Here is a 16,859-nt window from a genome sequence, read left to right as displayed (position 1 = left end):
TTACTGTGGTGGTGATTTGATGGGATACGGCTAAGTATATTGGCCTATCTGTTTTATAATTATTTTATTTATTTTAATGTGAGTTCTAGGTTATTTCTTTCTAAACTATCATCCGTCTGTCTGTCTATCTGTCTGTCTATCTATCTATCTATCTATCTATCTATCTGTCTTTCTATCCATCCATCTATCTATCTATCATCTATCTATCATCTTTAAATTATCTGTCTGCATGTGGACATGCACCCATGCCTCAGTTACCTTTTTTTAAAAGAAATAGTTTGGTCCTTAAGAATATGGTTACATACCACCCCAATCTCTGAGCAGGCTGACATTACAGGGACTTACCCGGGGTCCATTTTTCATTTTGGAATGAGGCACAGTGGAGACTGCAGTGTCTTTAGGATATATGGCTTATTTACACATATATACAACCTGAGCCTACGATGGAGGGGTTAACATCATTAACAGCCCCAAAGGGTCTTGTTTCTCCCATAACCGCAGTCTTGGATTCAAACAGAAATCAAACATTGTTCTCTGACCCTCCTTCCAACTTGCTGCTTGACCTCTAGTTTTACATCACAGCCCCAAAACTCTACTCCAAACTCTGGCTTTTGTCCTTCTCATTATCCGCGAGTTGAAGGAGGAGCCCGAGTATTTGCCATCTCACACAGAGCCCCCTTTTCTTCATTCTCTTAATGGCCCTTCACCCAGGCCATTACCTCATCAGGAAGCTAGCCTGGCTTGATTAAATTTTAACACTTGCTGGATTCAGGGATTAGAGGGGTCTGGCACCCACAAACTCATAACAGTATGAAGAATATGAAGGCAGGCTTAAAAGTGTGGAGCAGGTGACTGGAATTCAATGAGTTGTTTTTGGCAGGCAAAAGAGTTTGAGCATGTCCAGCATGCTATGTGCAGTCATACCATATCCTAGCTTGCTACTGAAATCTCCTCCTCAGTACAGCAGGGAATGTTGCCTTCTGAGAAACACAAGCCCATAGCCACTGGCTGTGGGAGATCTGTTGAGATCTTTAAATCTCTATGTCTTCCTCAAAAGCCACAATTCCAGAAGTTTGAATTAGAATTTAATACTGAGTTGTTGCTTTCAAACTGAGTTGCAATAGGTGGCTGTTTGATCCTTGAGTTTATTTTTATATGTCAGATACTGAAATGCAAGCCACTTAGTATATATTATTGTAGGTGTTCTATAAATGGCTTCTTAGATTAAACTGACATTGGCTCATGTTGCATGCTATGCATAGGTAAAGGGAAGTGGGTGGGAATCTGACATACTGGTAACAGAGACATTTATATTATTTATACAGAACAGAACAAACCAATTTACAAGAAAGGCATTTAAGTGGCAATGTTATTTATTAATGTTATATGCAAGCTAATGGAACTGCATCACAGATTCACCTAAGCCTAGTGGAAGGCAGTCTGTTATCAGAGTGCGTTTTTTAAAAGTTGTTATTATATTGAACAGTGGGGGGGGGACATTTTAATGGTTCTGTACTTGCATCTTTTGAGATGTTCTGATACTGGACATAAATTGATCAGTTTTGTAGGATTTAGACCATAAAATTGCACTTTTTTCAGAATTGTGTGGTTTCTTTTGCTCTGGTTTCTTAAAAAACAACACAACAACAGTTGTTCTGGACCATTACTGCAGTGCATTGAAATAGGTCCAGTTTACCCTTGAGTGCTCACTGTACATTGATTTGAAGCATTTGCAAATGAGCTATCTTAGATAAATTGCCAAAGATAGAACTGAGTGTTCAAAGTGATGTATAAGAAGGACTGGAATGCGATGTTTGTGCATGAACGAACCACTCCTAAGCATTCAAAAGCATTGGTCTAGTCCCAAGCACTCATCTGATGTCATATAACACAGGTCTGTCACTGGAGCTTATGGGTCGAAAAAGGTAAAGGACCTCTGACAGTTAAGTCCAGTTGCGAACGACTCTGGGGTTGCTGTGCTCATCTTGCTTTACTGGCTGAGGGACATTTGTCCACAGACAGTTTTTCCGCGTCATGTGGCCAGCGTGACTAAACTGGCGCACAGAAATGTTGTTTACCTTCCTGGTTAAGGGTACCTATTTATCTACTTGCACTTTGACATGCTATCAAACTGCTAGGTTGGCAGGAGCTGGGACCGAGCAACGGGAGCTCACCCCGTCTTGGGGATTCGAACCGCCGACCTTCTGATCGGCAAGCCCTAGGCTCAGTGGTTTAGACTACAGTGCCACCTGTGTCCCTATGGGTCTAGCCCCGACCATTAGCTGAACAGGAGCCTGCCCTAGGATTGTGTCTAAGACTCTCTTATCTCTTCATGGAAGAGGAGGATCCAAGTTTAACAAATAAACATTAAGTTTAGAATTTATGTATAAATCATATATAATGTACATTATAGAAATTTAAAAATATGTGTCTGTTACTTTTATATCCCACTTTTACAGCAGGGAGCTTGTAGTAACAGTAAATTACAAACTTGGTATCATTGACATGTATCAATAGGGCAAGGGTTACCTTTCAGTGGTTGAGCAGGTGCTTCTTGTTCAGAAAGACCCAGCATCTCCAGGTAAGAAATGTCCTCTTCTCAATCCCTGAAGAGCTGCTGCCATTTGATCTAGATGGAACAATGGTCTGATGATACTAAGCATCTCCCTAAGAAGAAGAAAATCACCAGCCAGATGATTGCACACAAAATCTCAAACTCTTTTATGTATACATGGACTACTGTTCCTCTTTTTGCTTTCCCTCTTATGCAACACAGTGTAAGTGTACAACTGCCAAGCTATTTTGTTTAGAACATTTCTTAGACCTTGCCTTGTATAGGAAAACTGATTTATTAACATAATCAAAATTCCTTTCAACCCGATTTCAACTCAGGCCATTTATGGTTCATCAAATCATCCTGAACATAGAAAAATCTCCCGTCTAAGTACATCTCACACCCAGACTCTGAAAGAAACAGTGGTGAGATGTGTATACATACAATATGTTATAAAGTGGAGCATGGTGTTTTGAACTATGTAATTCTATGAAGTCTGCAAGGTGATTTCTTTTCAAGAGAAGTTAATATACTGCATAGGATAAATGGAAATGTAGGGTAAACTTTGTGTAGTTTCTTTTGATATTCATATTGTATATGAAGAATTAACTTTCTGATAGTCTTACTTCAGAATGTCAAGTAGGGGCCCATGCTTTGTTGTGAAATAAGCCATTTGAGACAGCTGTATTTTAATATTTGACATTTCATTTGAATATTTGACATTCTTTCTCATAATCCAGTTGTAAGCTGTTGTTTTTCGTGCTTCCAGAGCTGCTTCATTTTGGTTATAGGACTTGTAGTGAGTTGTACACGTCATAGGCAATTTAAAAAGAGATAAGAAGAACCGTTGACCATACACGTAGATAAGTCCTTAGTCCTAAGTATTGTCGTAATGGATAGAACCAGTGGTGCATCCATTTTGGAATCTTGTCTCTATCTACAGCCAACACTAGATGATGTCTGTGAGATAAGGGGCAAGGGATGAGTTCAGTTTTAGAAATCACTAGTAACATTCAGCCCATTTCACAGTATTTCCTATGAGAGTTGCTGTGATTCCACCACACTAACGCTAACACAGAGAAGTGCATCAAAATATTAGGAAATGCCAGATTGTATTATTTTCATAGTTAAATATGATGCAGTTTCACCATGTGGAGAAAGAATGCCAATTAATGCTGTGTGGACTAAAACACCTTTCCCTATAAATAGGCCCTGGATTTTGGTGACAACCTAAGCAAAGGAGGTAATGCTGCACCACATGGTGATTGTTCGGTACTGAGGGGGAAACGTGCACCTGAAGGGTATGGCCTGAGATGGAGAATCTAAGAAAATAAATGACTGAAGTCAGGTGTGCATATTAAAGTTTCCCTGAAGCAATTACTCACATAGTTAATTGCCTCTGATAAACCTGACCTTGGCACCATTATGGAAGCATTATACCATTCTGTAAGGACACATTATTCTAGAACTTTTCTAAGGACTAAAACTAACAAGACTGCGCATTTGTTTTATGTCGAGTTGTGTTTGTGTGTGTGTAAAATATATAGTGTACTGTACATGCAAGTCTGAGTTATGTTATTCACAAAAAGGATGGCTTTGATTTTAAGATATTGGGGTTCCTTGTTATGAGGGTGTCTACGGGGCAAATCTGTATTAGGAAGTCAAAAAAGGATTAAAATTTAGTTCTTTTGTGACTTCCCAATACTGATTGGCAGACCTATAGTTCCTGTATTTTCCAATCAAAGAGAGCTTCATAGCAAGGCATTCCTGATCGAACCAGGGTTTATATTTGTTGGGGTATAATGACCGCCAAATTGCCTTTTTGGGGGGTCAAACACGGTTGAAGAAGTAAAATCAAATCCTGAAACAGGTTTATTCTAATTTCAGGGCATGAGGAGTTTAAGAGATTGTGTCTTAATGAGGAATTTATCTGAGAGTAACCTCCTAGATATTTCCTCGTCCAGCTCATCGGACCTTCTAATACGCAAGAACCTCAACTCCATGTCGGTGGACCTAGAGAGTTCAAGTTTCTCATTGCAAAATAGATCCTTTTGTGCATCAAGGAGGAGATGCAATACAGATTTGCCCCAGGTGGCATCTTGTACCTCGGGTTACAGAAGCTTCAGGTTACAGACACTTCAGGTTACAGACTCCGCTAACCCAGAAATAGTACCTTGGGTTAAGAACTTTGCTTCAGGATGAGAACAGAAATCGCACGGCGGCGGCGGCAGCTAAAATGGTACCTCAGGTTAAGAACAGTTTAAGGTTAAGAACGGACCTCCAGAATGAATTAAGTTCTTAACCCGAGGTACCACTGTATGTAGTGGCATGTATCAACCACACAGGATATGGAGAGAACCGCATTCTGGATACCACAAGTGGCAACAGGAAGGCTACACAAATAGGAATGCTGTGTGCATTTTGTGGTAGTGTTTGCATCTATGTTTATGTCACATGTTTCATCCTAACCACTGAAGTCAGGTGAGATGGTTGAGAACCACTCCTATATATATTTTTTTAAAATAATATATTATGTCCTTCCAGTCTCATTCCATGTTGTAACAGAGAACCCTTATAATGCTAGTGGGTCCAGGTTTTTCAAAAAGCCTAAAAAGGTATTATTTGAAATTATGAACCATGTGTCACATCAGGAATATTGGGTGTTGATGAGAATTTGATGGACAAGTACAACTTTCCAAATGTTGCTTGATCAATCTTAAACACCAATAAGTTTGCATGCTGCTTCTCTGTACAGTGGTACCTCGGGTTAAGTACTTAATTCATTCTGGAGGTCCGTACTTAACCTGAAACTGTTCTTAACCTGAAGCACCACTTTAGCTAATGGGGCCTCCTGCTGCTGCCGTGCCGCCGAAGCACGATTTCTGTTCTCATCCTGAAGCAAAGTTCTTAACCTGAAGCACTATTTCTGGGTTAGTGGAGTCTGTAACCTGAAGCGTATGTAACCTGAAGCATATGTAACCCAAGGTACCACTGTATGTTTTATTCTGAAGTGCATAAGCAAATCCTTTACCAGAGTCCAGTCTTGTGAATTGCTAGCCACCTAAAATTCACCTGAAATTAATTGAGTATTAAGCTGCCAAACTATAAGCAGGTTTACAGGGAAGGCCTTTTTAGAGATTCTTAAGCATATCTTTAAAATAAATGTTGTTCTAACAAATTAAGAAGAGTCAGTAAAAATGAATAAGTATAATTGAAAGATTGAGTATACCCGCTCCCACGTATTTCAGTTGTCAAGCTATTTTTAAAAATCATTATTACTAATATATGGACATATTATTTATATGGTTAATTTAAACTTGGGCAGAAAGAATTTGTCTCTCATATGGGTATTAAACTTCTTGAAAAGCTGTTTTTATTCATTGATTTAGCTGTGAAAAACAAACACAAAATAGACATAAGGCTATCTGAACTCTTTATTTGCCACATTTACAATATTAATAACACTCTTTCCAGAAGTTGTCACATCAAGTAAAAGATCTTCATTCCAGACTGTCTTTTGGGGCCAAATTGAGACTGGATGCATGCATTTAATAAATTGTAGTCTCAAGTAGTCATTTTTGTAAATAATTAGCTTCAGTGGAAGAATAAGTTAGCATATTGTATGCATCTAATGTTGCAAATGTACATACTGCAAACTTTCCTATTAATCAACAGTCAAGCACTGTAAGTTGGGTCTCATACATAATGAATTATGCTTAAGCCTCCTGGGTTTCATTGATAGAAAAATAAGAGAAAACACAAGTGTAGTAAGCTTTTGAATAAAAATTTAACTAGATTGCTCTGCATCCTGTAATTGTTTTGGAATCATTAGGGACTAGACAATTCATCTGCAATTTTGGGGGTAGTTTTGCCTTCATCTATCAAAGGAAGACTATTTAAATGACATTAAGGTGTTGGTGTAACAACTTTTTATTTATTTCCACATGGAATGTTAATAATATGTGTTTTATGTATATTTTACTCCATCATATATTATAAGGAACATTTAAAAGATGTTGTGAAGGATATTTTAATGTCACGTTTTAAAGTGTTAAAAATACTTATTTTTGTATTTACATTTTAATTGTATTACTCTTTTCGTAAACCACCCTGGGAATGTGATTGAAGGGCAGTATGAAAACACTGATGATAAATAAGTATTATTAAAACTCACGCGAGAAATGTAACGTGTTTCTATTTATTTAAACTTACATTTAATGTATAAAATGTGTTCCACGGGCTAGGCATCTGATAACTAAACAAAAATATGAAATGTGCAAACTATAAGGGGATAATTTTACAAGATCAGGAGTCACATTTGCTATAGCAGCCTGTGTCCCTGCACGCCTTGTTTCCCTCCATTTTCCAGACCCTGAATTGGTGGCTGTAGTTTGCCTCACTCTCTGTGTGTGCCTGAAGCTGAAGACTACCCTTGCCATTCAAGATGCTGTCAGTACCATAGAGTTGGAAGAGACCCCAGGGGATAGCTAGTCCAACTGCATGCAATGCAGGAATCATAAGTAAAGCATCCCTGATGCTCTGTTTAAAACAACCTCTGTTTAAAAAACTCCAAAACCAGTTTTCCCTACCACTCCATTCTTCTTTACTGGAACTCTCTGGTTGTTCGTAGATTCTGCTTTCCACAAGATAAGCCACCTGGTTGGTTGTACGGGAACGTGAGATGTCCTGTTGTATTTCTGGTTGTTATCATTGGATTAGTTCACCAGCAGCAGGTCTCGTACATCAACTGTGTGTGAAGATTCTGTGTGTTTACATGCCAAAGAGTTTAATTGAGGAGTTTGATTCAGAAAGAGGCCAACATAGAGAAATGCTACATTATACTCATTTATAGAGGAATAGTGATGTTGGTGCATTGCAGCAAAACAAGTCATCATTTTAGAAAAGTTTAGAAAACACCTGTCTGTTCAAAAAACAACAACAACCAGTGAAAGCAATAACCTACACATGCACAAATACTAATTTCAGTGTAACCTTAGCACTGCAGAGACAATTTGTCTGTTGTCAATACTCAGCTGCAAACTGCTTACCAGTGAAAGGGAGCAATAAGAAGCAGAGGAAACAGTTGTGACATAACGCGAATACACTTGAATGCATGTACATATTTACTTCTGTGAGTGCAAACTGGTAGGACCTTCCAAAAAAAAGGGAACTGGCTGGCTAACAACTGAGCTAGTATTGACTGCTTTACTTACAGGCGAGGATACTGTTACAGTTTCTGGGAACCAAGATGGAGTTTCTTCCTTGCCCATGCTGATAGAAATTGTTCTAAAAATGTACCTGCTGAAAGTTGTCTCTTTGCATATTCTGCTGTAGTAGCAGTTGAGTGATTGACATGTGAAGATTACCTTTCCCTATTCAGCTAAGGTCCTGTGTGCTCAATAGTAAAGAGGCAAGCAGCAAGTTTTCCTATTTCCAAATGAGACAATGAGTCATTATTTGGATGTTCTGCCCACCTGGGAAAGTCCCAAGAATTTTTTAGTAACCTTGTGCTGTTGCTTGATAATGATATAAATTTATGGACTCCGATATTTGAAGCCTCCACATTCATCCATATTGTTGTTATGAAACCTGTGTTTCCATAGTTATTTTAGTTATTTAAATAAAACTAAGAGTGGGAGAAGGACTATCAATAGTATGGGACCTTTTCTAAAATAGGAGGGGGAAATTATTTTTAATCTAGAATATCTGAATATAGCATAAATGCTTTTGATTTACTGCGTGAGTAATTCAAACATGAATAAGCAATCAATCCGAAGAAACCATTGCAATGGGATGCTATAACAGAAGTTTGTGTGGTCATATTAGGGGTTAAGATAAATTTAAAATAGGATTTTAAGACAAAATGTTTCTGCTATAAGAATTATGCAGGCCAGTAAATTCCCAGAAAAACAGCCTGGATGTTAATAAAGGTTTGTTAGGGTTCTTTCTTTGTGGGGTGAGATTATAGGACAGCTGTCATCTAAGTTTTACTCAAACTAAACCAGGCTTCCTCAACCTAGGCCCTCCAGATGTTTTGACCTACAACTCCCATGATCCCTAGCTAGCAGGACCAGTGGTCAGGGATGATGGGAATAGTAGTCTCAAAACATCTGGAGGGCCAAGGTTGAGGAAGCCTGAACTACTCATTGAAAATGAACATGATTAAGTTAGGTCCATTAATTTCAGTAGGTTCTGAGTAAACTTCAGGTGAATACCACCTATATTCTCCTGGGAAGTGGAGCAAGAAATTCTTAAGGTTTCATATCCTCAGTGCTTTTTTCTAGAAAAATAGTTGCTGGTATTCACCGTGTTGTTGTTACAGTAAGTTCCACACTTTTTAACCAAACCAAACCAAACCAAACCAAACCAAACCAAACCAAAAAGGTGCCGGTACTGAATACCCTTGAGTACACCCCCCCCCCAAAAAAGCACTGCATATCCTAAATAAGGAACGTAACAATACAAAACAATAGATGGCTCCCAGTAAATGAGAACTATTTGCAAGTTGGCAATCATAGAATCATCAAATTGTAGAGTTGGAAGGGACCACAAGCATTGGGCATGCATTTCTTGTATATAAGTCTCTGTGACATATTTGATTAATTGCAGTCATACTGGAAGTGCAAATGCAAAAATTAGCTTCTACTTTTTGTCCCTCTCACCACCTATATGTATGTTTCACTAAAGTACACAGAGGGTTTATTTTGCTTTCTAGTTTATAAGCATTGCTCAACAATAGTAACACTTGACACTTTTACTGTTGCTGTTCAGTGTTTTCAGTGTTTTGCTCACGTCTGCATAGTTAAGAACAGGAAATTCTATTTTTCTTGGGTTTGAAATCACTTTTCTTGGGGATGTAGAAAGTTAAAAGAAGATATTTCTGTTCTGTTGGACTTGAATAATATAAAACATAAGTAAACATTACCTGGACCTTTCCTTCTTAAACGAAAACTGAGCTACTTTATTGTTTTCCCCTTTTCTAATTTGATGCTCAGTTCTTCAGACGTAGGGGGTGTGTGTGTTTTCTGCTGCTCTTGTATGTGGGCTGGGGAGATTCATTCTGTGTGAGTTGGTATCGTACTCTTTTGTTTGTAAAAAAAAAACTTTGCAGTTAGACTGTGAAACTAATTATTAAACTAATGTTATCATTCTTCTAGCCCTGCAGATGCATCTGTGTCTTGTGAAGTATGTGAAGCCTCAGAGGAAACAGCGGAGCCGCTGAAACAGTGTGTGGCTTGGTTTCAGGCCTATTTCTGTGAACCCTGGATGATAGAGAAGCTTCCGGTGCCCCCTTTTCACCACCCGCTGCTGGAGAACGGTCTGTATATTTTGTATTGTCATATGCGGCATGCCTAGCTGTATGAAAGTTTCTTGTCTGTAAGTAGATTCTATGCTGATCCGAAAATTTTAGATTAGAGCCACATGCAAATGGCCTCTTGAATTATTTCATTATACTTGTGGCCAGAGAGATTTGGAAGACTTATTTCACAAACTTTTCCAGGGGGAGGATAAACTCTTCCCAGTTTCTCCAGGGTGGGATTCACCATTAGCAGTGGCAGGAGCTCAGGTTGTGGTGGTGGTGGTTTGGTTTGCAATCATTGCAACTGTGTGGAAGCCAGGCCACCATTTTGCATCCTCCACAATGTTTTCACAGACCTGGTGTCATTGGTGGGGAATGGCAGCCCCTACAGAAAAATGGTGGAGAATATTTTGGGGGTTGTTGTTTTTTTTTAAATTACAGTGGGACCTCGGGTTAAGTACTTAATTCGTTCCGGAGGTCGGTTCTTAACCTGAAACTGTTCTTAATCTGAAGCACCACTTTAGCTAATGGGGCTTCCCGCTGCTGCCACACTGACGGAACACGATTTCTGTTCTTATCCTGAAGCAAAGTTCTTAACCCGAGGTAATATTTCTGGGTTAGCGGAGTCTGTAATCTGAAGCGTATGTAACCTAAAGCGTATGTAACCCGAGGTACCACTGTACATTGGCTCAGTAGGCTAACCACATGGGCAGTGGTTGGCCAGTTGCATGGGTCTTTCTCATGGAATCAGCACACACAACCTTCCTAGGTATATTGCCAATTCTGTGGGGAAAGTGTGGTGTAACCAGCCTCATATAATCAACATGCTTAACACTAACTCATGCATGAAGGCGTTAACACTCTTGATCGATATCAGCTAGCATAGCCATTGTTGGAGAGCAGAGGTCCAATAGAGATCGGAAGGAAATGAATTAATGCCTGCAACTCAGCGGATCCCTATAAAATTTAACACAAAATATTTAGGACTTTTAACCCTCAACTGTTCTTATCAGATATGGCAAATATTTTCATTAAGCAGGTGTGAACTATTATGCAGGTAAGTCTCTTGTGCCAAATGTGGAACAGGTTTACTTTACACAAAGTACAGACTGTAATGTAGTGACCTTTTGCACCACAAGCCCATTTTTTGAGTCCAGAAATGTTTTTCTCAACATGTTGAATTCTAAGAGGGTGCTTTTCCTTCCTTTTTCTCAGTTAATAGAGTTCAGACTGAGAGCAGGTGTGCATGTTTTATAACTGGAAAAATGTGTAAAACTGAAATGCTAGCCAATATTTTTGACGACTAACACTGATAAATAGTTGTAGCGCATGTGGTTTTTTCTAAACACATATTTCTGCATAAAATACATTTTGTTTAGCCTGATACCCAGAATTGTCTGGAATAATACATCTCCTTACTGATCATATGTTCTTCCAATTGCAGTCCCAAACTCTGAATATCAAAGAGAGACAGGAATGGGAGATGGGGAGGACTTTGCAAGTATTAAGACCTTGACTGAAGTTAGAGAAGAAAGGATCCAAGTATAAACAGGAAGAGATAACTTATTATCTGAGGAGAAATTGTAAATCAGTTTTGAGGGATGAGCTTATAAACTGAATTTAACCATGTGTGGACTGATCTTGGAATCAGTGTTTCCATCAATGAATTTGCAGGCTTAGCCATTGGAAAATATCCTGGGGCTGTCTTCCTCAGTAAAATGAGAGTAGTACATTTTCAAACCAGCTGGTTTGTTAAAGAAATGAAAAGAAAATTGGGTACCAAAAAAGGCTTCTCTCTGCCTGTGACTAATAGCAGCCCTCAGGCAATACTGTTACTCTAGCATACAGCAGTCACCTCAGAATGAGACCCTTTGGAAGCCTACGTTTTTCTTTGCTATGTTGTTCAGTCAGGTCACAGTGCAAAAGGTGCATAAACCTCTAATTTAGAGAAAATGTTTCTTCGCTGTGCCTTAATTTAAGTCCCCAGTGTTGTGTTGTCCACAAGGCCTATTGTCCACATACACAGGGCTCTGCTAATGACTATTTTTCATTGCAATTTCTCTTTATCCTTTGTGTCCATCCCACCAGCAAACATTTAGTGTGAAATTAAAGGGTAGAGAATTTTCACACATACTGCTGGTAAACTATACCTGCAGAACTGGGCAGTGTGTCAAAGGTACATGCTTCTTAAGCACTGGCCTGCTTTTCAGTAGAAGTGTTTCTCCCAGAGCGAACAGCAGCCCTGAACAAGACCAAGTATTTGTGTGTGAGAAACTTAATCAAGTCAGCAAAGTTACTTCCTCATAGGTAAAGGCACCTGCAGCTGCTCTACCATTGCACACCTTCAATATCTCTTCCCCCCATTGTGCAATTCCATCACCTGATCATATGGACCTCAGTTATGAAAGACCTGTAAAATTTGCCCCACTCATGTGGTTCCAATATGTTCGTGTATTTTCCCACTAATAAGGGATCACACCCTGAAAAAGTGGATCCTACAAACCAACAGGTTTATGAGGAAAAGAGAGCAGCCATTAATTCCCCCCCTCCAGTGAACTAAACAGTGGCAGCATGAGTTTGTACTACTTTTCTATTTTATGTACTGCATTTAAGAAGCTGTTATAATCACATGCAAGAGTTCAGGTGTGCTCTTCTTGACGGCTGTTTGCTTATTTGTTTACTGCAAGCATCTATTCTGAATTATTTGCCTTGATTTGATATCTTGACACTTTCTGGTAGCACCTGTATGTATACTTTACTCAGACACATCTCCATCTCAAAGCTAAACAGGAGGAGAAATGCTTAGTTGAAGTGGCTAAAGGCAATTCGGAATGACAGCTGAGTCCGAAGTAAATGAGCAAGGACAAGCTGCATATTTTTTTTAACTTACAATATCATTTCTGTTTAAATCTGACTACCTGTAAGGTAGTAGTAGGATTTTTATTTATCCATTGTATCCAATCCTTTTTTTACTCTTCTGCATATATGTGTTGAGCCACTTACTTGAGAACAATATTTTAATGAAATCCTAGTACACGGACAATGGAAACGTATACATTTCATCATTATGCCTTGGAAAGCAGTGTCCTGGAGTTGGAAAGGGTCTTCAAAGGTTGTCTAGTTTGACTCCCTGCCAGTGCAGGAAGCCCACTTCTTCAGTATCCTGGTTAGGTAGCCATCCATCTCTGCTTACAAATTTCTAATGAAGGAGAGTCAGCCATGTTCCAAGGCAGGCTGCTCCACTGTCAAGCAGCCTTCACCTTCCTTAATATGGCCTGATCTCCAGGCTCCTCACCATTTATTTGGACACACGTCAAGTTTGCTGATACCTTTCTTAATCCACTGTGCCCAGTAATGGGCACACTACTCCTGGCTGCCTGACCAAAGCAGAACAGATGCAAGCTAGAACTGCATTAGCCTTTTTTTTATGTCACATGTCATGCTGAAATGGAGATAAAATACATCAGCAGCATTTCCCTGATCTGCTAACACCAGTAACTCTATTCAAAAAAGGATATAACGTCAAACTGGAAACACATCTTAAGTAACCCATGCTGGGTCTTTGTGATCTAAATGTGTACAAACTGACATATTTATATGTTTTAGAACCTTTCTAGGTATCAAAATTGTGCTGACCAGTCAGTACTTGCCTTGATCTTCTCCCTTCTTCTTCTTCTTCTCCCTTCTTCTTCTTCTTCTTCTTCTTCTTCTTCTTCTTCTTCTTCCAACATCTGGTCTTCTAGCTCTTCTCTATCACCTGTTAGCCAACCAACAGAAGCTTTGAGATCACATCAGTAAGCACCTTGAGGTTCCATAGTGCACTTCCAACTAAAGCAAGGGTGGGAATCATTGCAGCCTTTCAGTTATGATTGGACTCCCAACTCTCATCCGTTCAGTCAACATTGTCAGTGGTCAGGGATAATAATCAACAATATCTTGACAGCTAAATATTGCCCATCTCTAAGCAAACAAAAGATTATTTTGATACTTTGTATGTAAAAAGAAAGTCCAAGGGAATTAACACTATTACATAGTATTCATACTGAAACAAAGCATGGAGAAATATTTATAAAATAATAGTCTATATACTTTGCTAATATGTACGCAGGCCTGCCCAGGACGGCTTTCCTGTTATATTATCTGGGTTTGACAAGGCATGGAACCTTCACCTGTCCTGAGCCTACTCCAGCTGAGGAATTACACACCTACTCCCCAAGTTAGTGAGCTCCACCTGGGTTGTTCCAGCTCCCCAAGTTAGTGAGCTCCACCTGGGCTTTGGGTCCTTGCCTGCCTTCCCTCCGAACTGACAGCTGTGAATCCTGAGATCAGGGGCGGTACCTCCCATTTCACCACTTGAGGCAAAACAAGAAGTGCCACCCTGCTCTGCCACACCGCCACCCCACCCCCCTCCCATAGACACACACCACCACTGTATCACCTGCCAGTGGCACTGTTGCTGAACCATACCCTCCAACATAATATGCAAGAAAATTAATGGATTCTTGATTGCTGTTATACACTATTACCAAATAGTCTTACTATCAGGACAACATTATTAGGATTAAAATAAAACTCAAAATCAGCCAATTCACTAGTTGAATTTTGCACTGACAGGCAAAAATGACCCTACATTTTAAATTTTTTAAATTTTACTGTAATCCTGTTGGGAAAGAGCATTTGCCCATGAAAACTGAATGCCAGGGATCAAGTGTTCTTTAGATTTTGGCTTTATTTTTTGCTGTTAAAACTCTGAAATAATACATCTAAGTATTCCAAGAGTGGTAGGGCTACAGTTCCTTTTGCTTCTTATATCTCAAACTCACCACGAACTTTTGTTTCAGAATTTATCTTCAAGTTCTGTACTTCCCAAAGTTAATTTTATAGTTCGAGGCAAAGTGTAATAATTACCACATGCTGTTGAATCAGGTACACATTTCTGGTGCTCAAAACATAATTATTGGAAGGTAATTGCTAAAATAAGAAAAGCATTTAGAGTATTAGAATCAATATAAACCATTCCTCTCTGCTTTAAATTAAACCTTTAAAAAGGTTGATCTTCTTGAGATATTACCTAGTAAAGCTGGAAAGTTTTAAACCTTCGGATGCCATTTTATTGATTGTGACATAGTTGGAACTCCTGTACTCAAATTAAGTGGGATAGAAACAGCTGGCGTGGGGGAAAATGTGATTCTTTAAAGCTTAGCGCCCAGTGAACTGCTTTTCAGGGGCAGTGGAAATCTAGGTCTTATTGCTTTCCATAGCTACCTGTGCAAAAAGTGAAGGAGGGAGAAAAGGGCTGATCAAAAGAGCAGAAGAGATAGAAGACACCCATGAATTTAAAGAGACCAGTGCAGACTGTCAGATGTCTTGAATCAATACAGAGAGGTCACTGCATGGCAAGCATGAACAGTTTACATAGCAGGAAGCTGATACTACTGTACATCTCAGTGATTTGTAATGTGAAGAGTAAAGGAGACCCTTGAAATAGGAAGGAGCAGGAGGAAACAGAGAAGCTAATGTTGACCCATGATTTAATTGCAGAGACTGTGCAAAGGCAATTCTTCAACACAGAGCATGGAAAAACAGTCACAAATATAACTTAAAAGATTTATTTGTGGAACAGAGTGGGGTCCAGCACTATCAATTAGATGTACCATGACAGTGCTACTGGAAGATCAGCATTTTTGCTACTTTTTGACGGTTCGTTTTTGCTACCCTTATGTTCTTTTGGGAACTGTTTCTCTGTCAAAAGCATGCCACGTGCCTTTTTATAACAGTATCTTGTTGGGGAAATGATCATGCACTTAATTTTGACCTTTATAAAGTCGAAAAGGCATATTAGGAAAACGTACGCTCTGATAACACATTTAAAACGTTGACCTTGTTTGTGTCTACACAGTTAGTGTCAGGAAAGACTATGTTTGCATGTCCTTCAGCTGCAGCAGTACACTAGTAAATTTGTTGGAATTAGCTATTCCCCAGCGAAGTAGGGCTACACAGGTGGACAACACACAATAAGAATATGAAGCTTTTCGGATGCTGTCAAAATATTTTTAAATCAAAATTTATCATTTCTTAGGAATGCAGAAGCTTATTTATTGTCATACCACCATGTTGCCTTCTACTTGTTCCCTCCTGCTCATCTAGCTAAGTTGGCCTTCTCTTGCAGGTGCTTTTCCATGACTCCCCACCCTTTCTTTAACTAATCCATTTCTGGGTATCCAAGCTTTACCAAGGTGTTCTTCCATCCTGCAATATACTGGAATTACCTGCTTTCTTCTATGTCCATGTTTCTCTTTATATACCTTAATACTGTCTCCTATTTTGGGATTGTATTTCTGCCGTCCGTTGGTGCTAAGCAGTCATATGATACAACATTGTTACACGCCACCCCTAGTCTCTGCTCAGTGGTAGCAAGATTCCAGGGGGTTTCTAGGCAGGGTTGTGTTTCCATTGGAAAATCAAGGCACAGCAGAGAAATACAGTTTATTTTACACATATTTACACCTGGAAGCCTTCAGTGGAGGTGGGATACAGTACACCACAAGAGGGTTTCTCGACCCCCTCATAGCTTCAGCAAGTTTGGGTCCAAAATAGCAGCGAGTCATGGCCCCTGGCTTCTCAGTGCAGCCTCCTCCACCCAGCACTACATCAAGTTCTCTCCTTTGTTGTCCTCCTTCCTCCCAGAACACCTTGCCAAACACAACACCTCCCGTTCTGTTTGCTCACCCGCCCTTTCTCCAAACCTCTGTTTTTTAAAAAGACAACATTTTTCCTGTGTGACATCACATCCACGTTACCCTGGCAACCTCAGTTTCACAGACCCAAGCATCTTCCTTTGACGGGCTATCAACACCTTTGGCATGCTTAACGATTTCCATCCCAGGGGAAGACTCTAAGCATTTAGTGGTTTCTAGCATTCAGCAATTTCTGACATTCACTAACTACTTACAATTACAGGTGCCTTTGCACCCTCAGACTCTGGTTCCCCCAAATCTGTAACAA

At 39.5% G+C, this 16,859-nt stretch overlaps 2 protein-coding genes across 10 annotated transcripts in view; one reads left to right on the top strand and one right to left on the bottom strand.

Annotated features, from left to right (window-relative positions):
* Nucleotides 1–16,859, bottom strand: part of EBF3 (EBF transcription factor 3) — a gene marked incomplete at its 3' end in the record, with an annotated part of 663,555 nt that overhangs the window by 354,255 nt on the left and 292,441 nt on the right. The gene's annotated exons all lie outside the window — the stretch shown is intronic.
* MGMT (O-6-methylguanine-DNA methyltransferase) overlaps nucleotides 1–16,859 on the top strand; it is a 183,811-nt gene that overhangs the window by 125,469 nt on the left and 41,483 nt on the right. For all 9 annotated transcript variants that reach the window (XM_081863337.1, XM_081863335.1, XM_081863336.1 and 6 more), the window contains one exon: nucleotides 9,712–9,872. In XM_081863337.1, coding sequence (XP_081719463.1) covers nucleotides 9,712–9,872 — 161 coding nt within the window. The remainder of the gene's footprint in view (nucleotides 1–9,711; nucleotides 9,873–16,859) is intronic.

Source organism: Podarcis erhardii (genome assembly GCF_964252035.2).
Source record: "Podarcis erhardii genome assembly, chromosome: 5".
Taxonomy (NCBI): Eukaryota; Metazoa; Chordata; class Lepidosauria; order Squamata; family Lacertidae; genus Podarcis; species Podarcis erhardii.
This window is presented reverse-complemented; position numbering and strand designations above follow the sequence as displayed.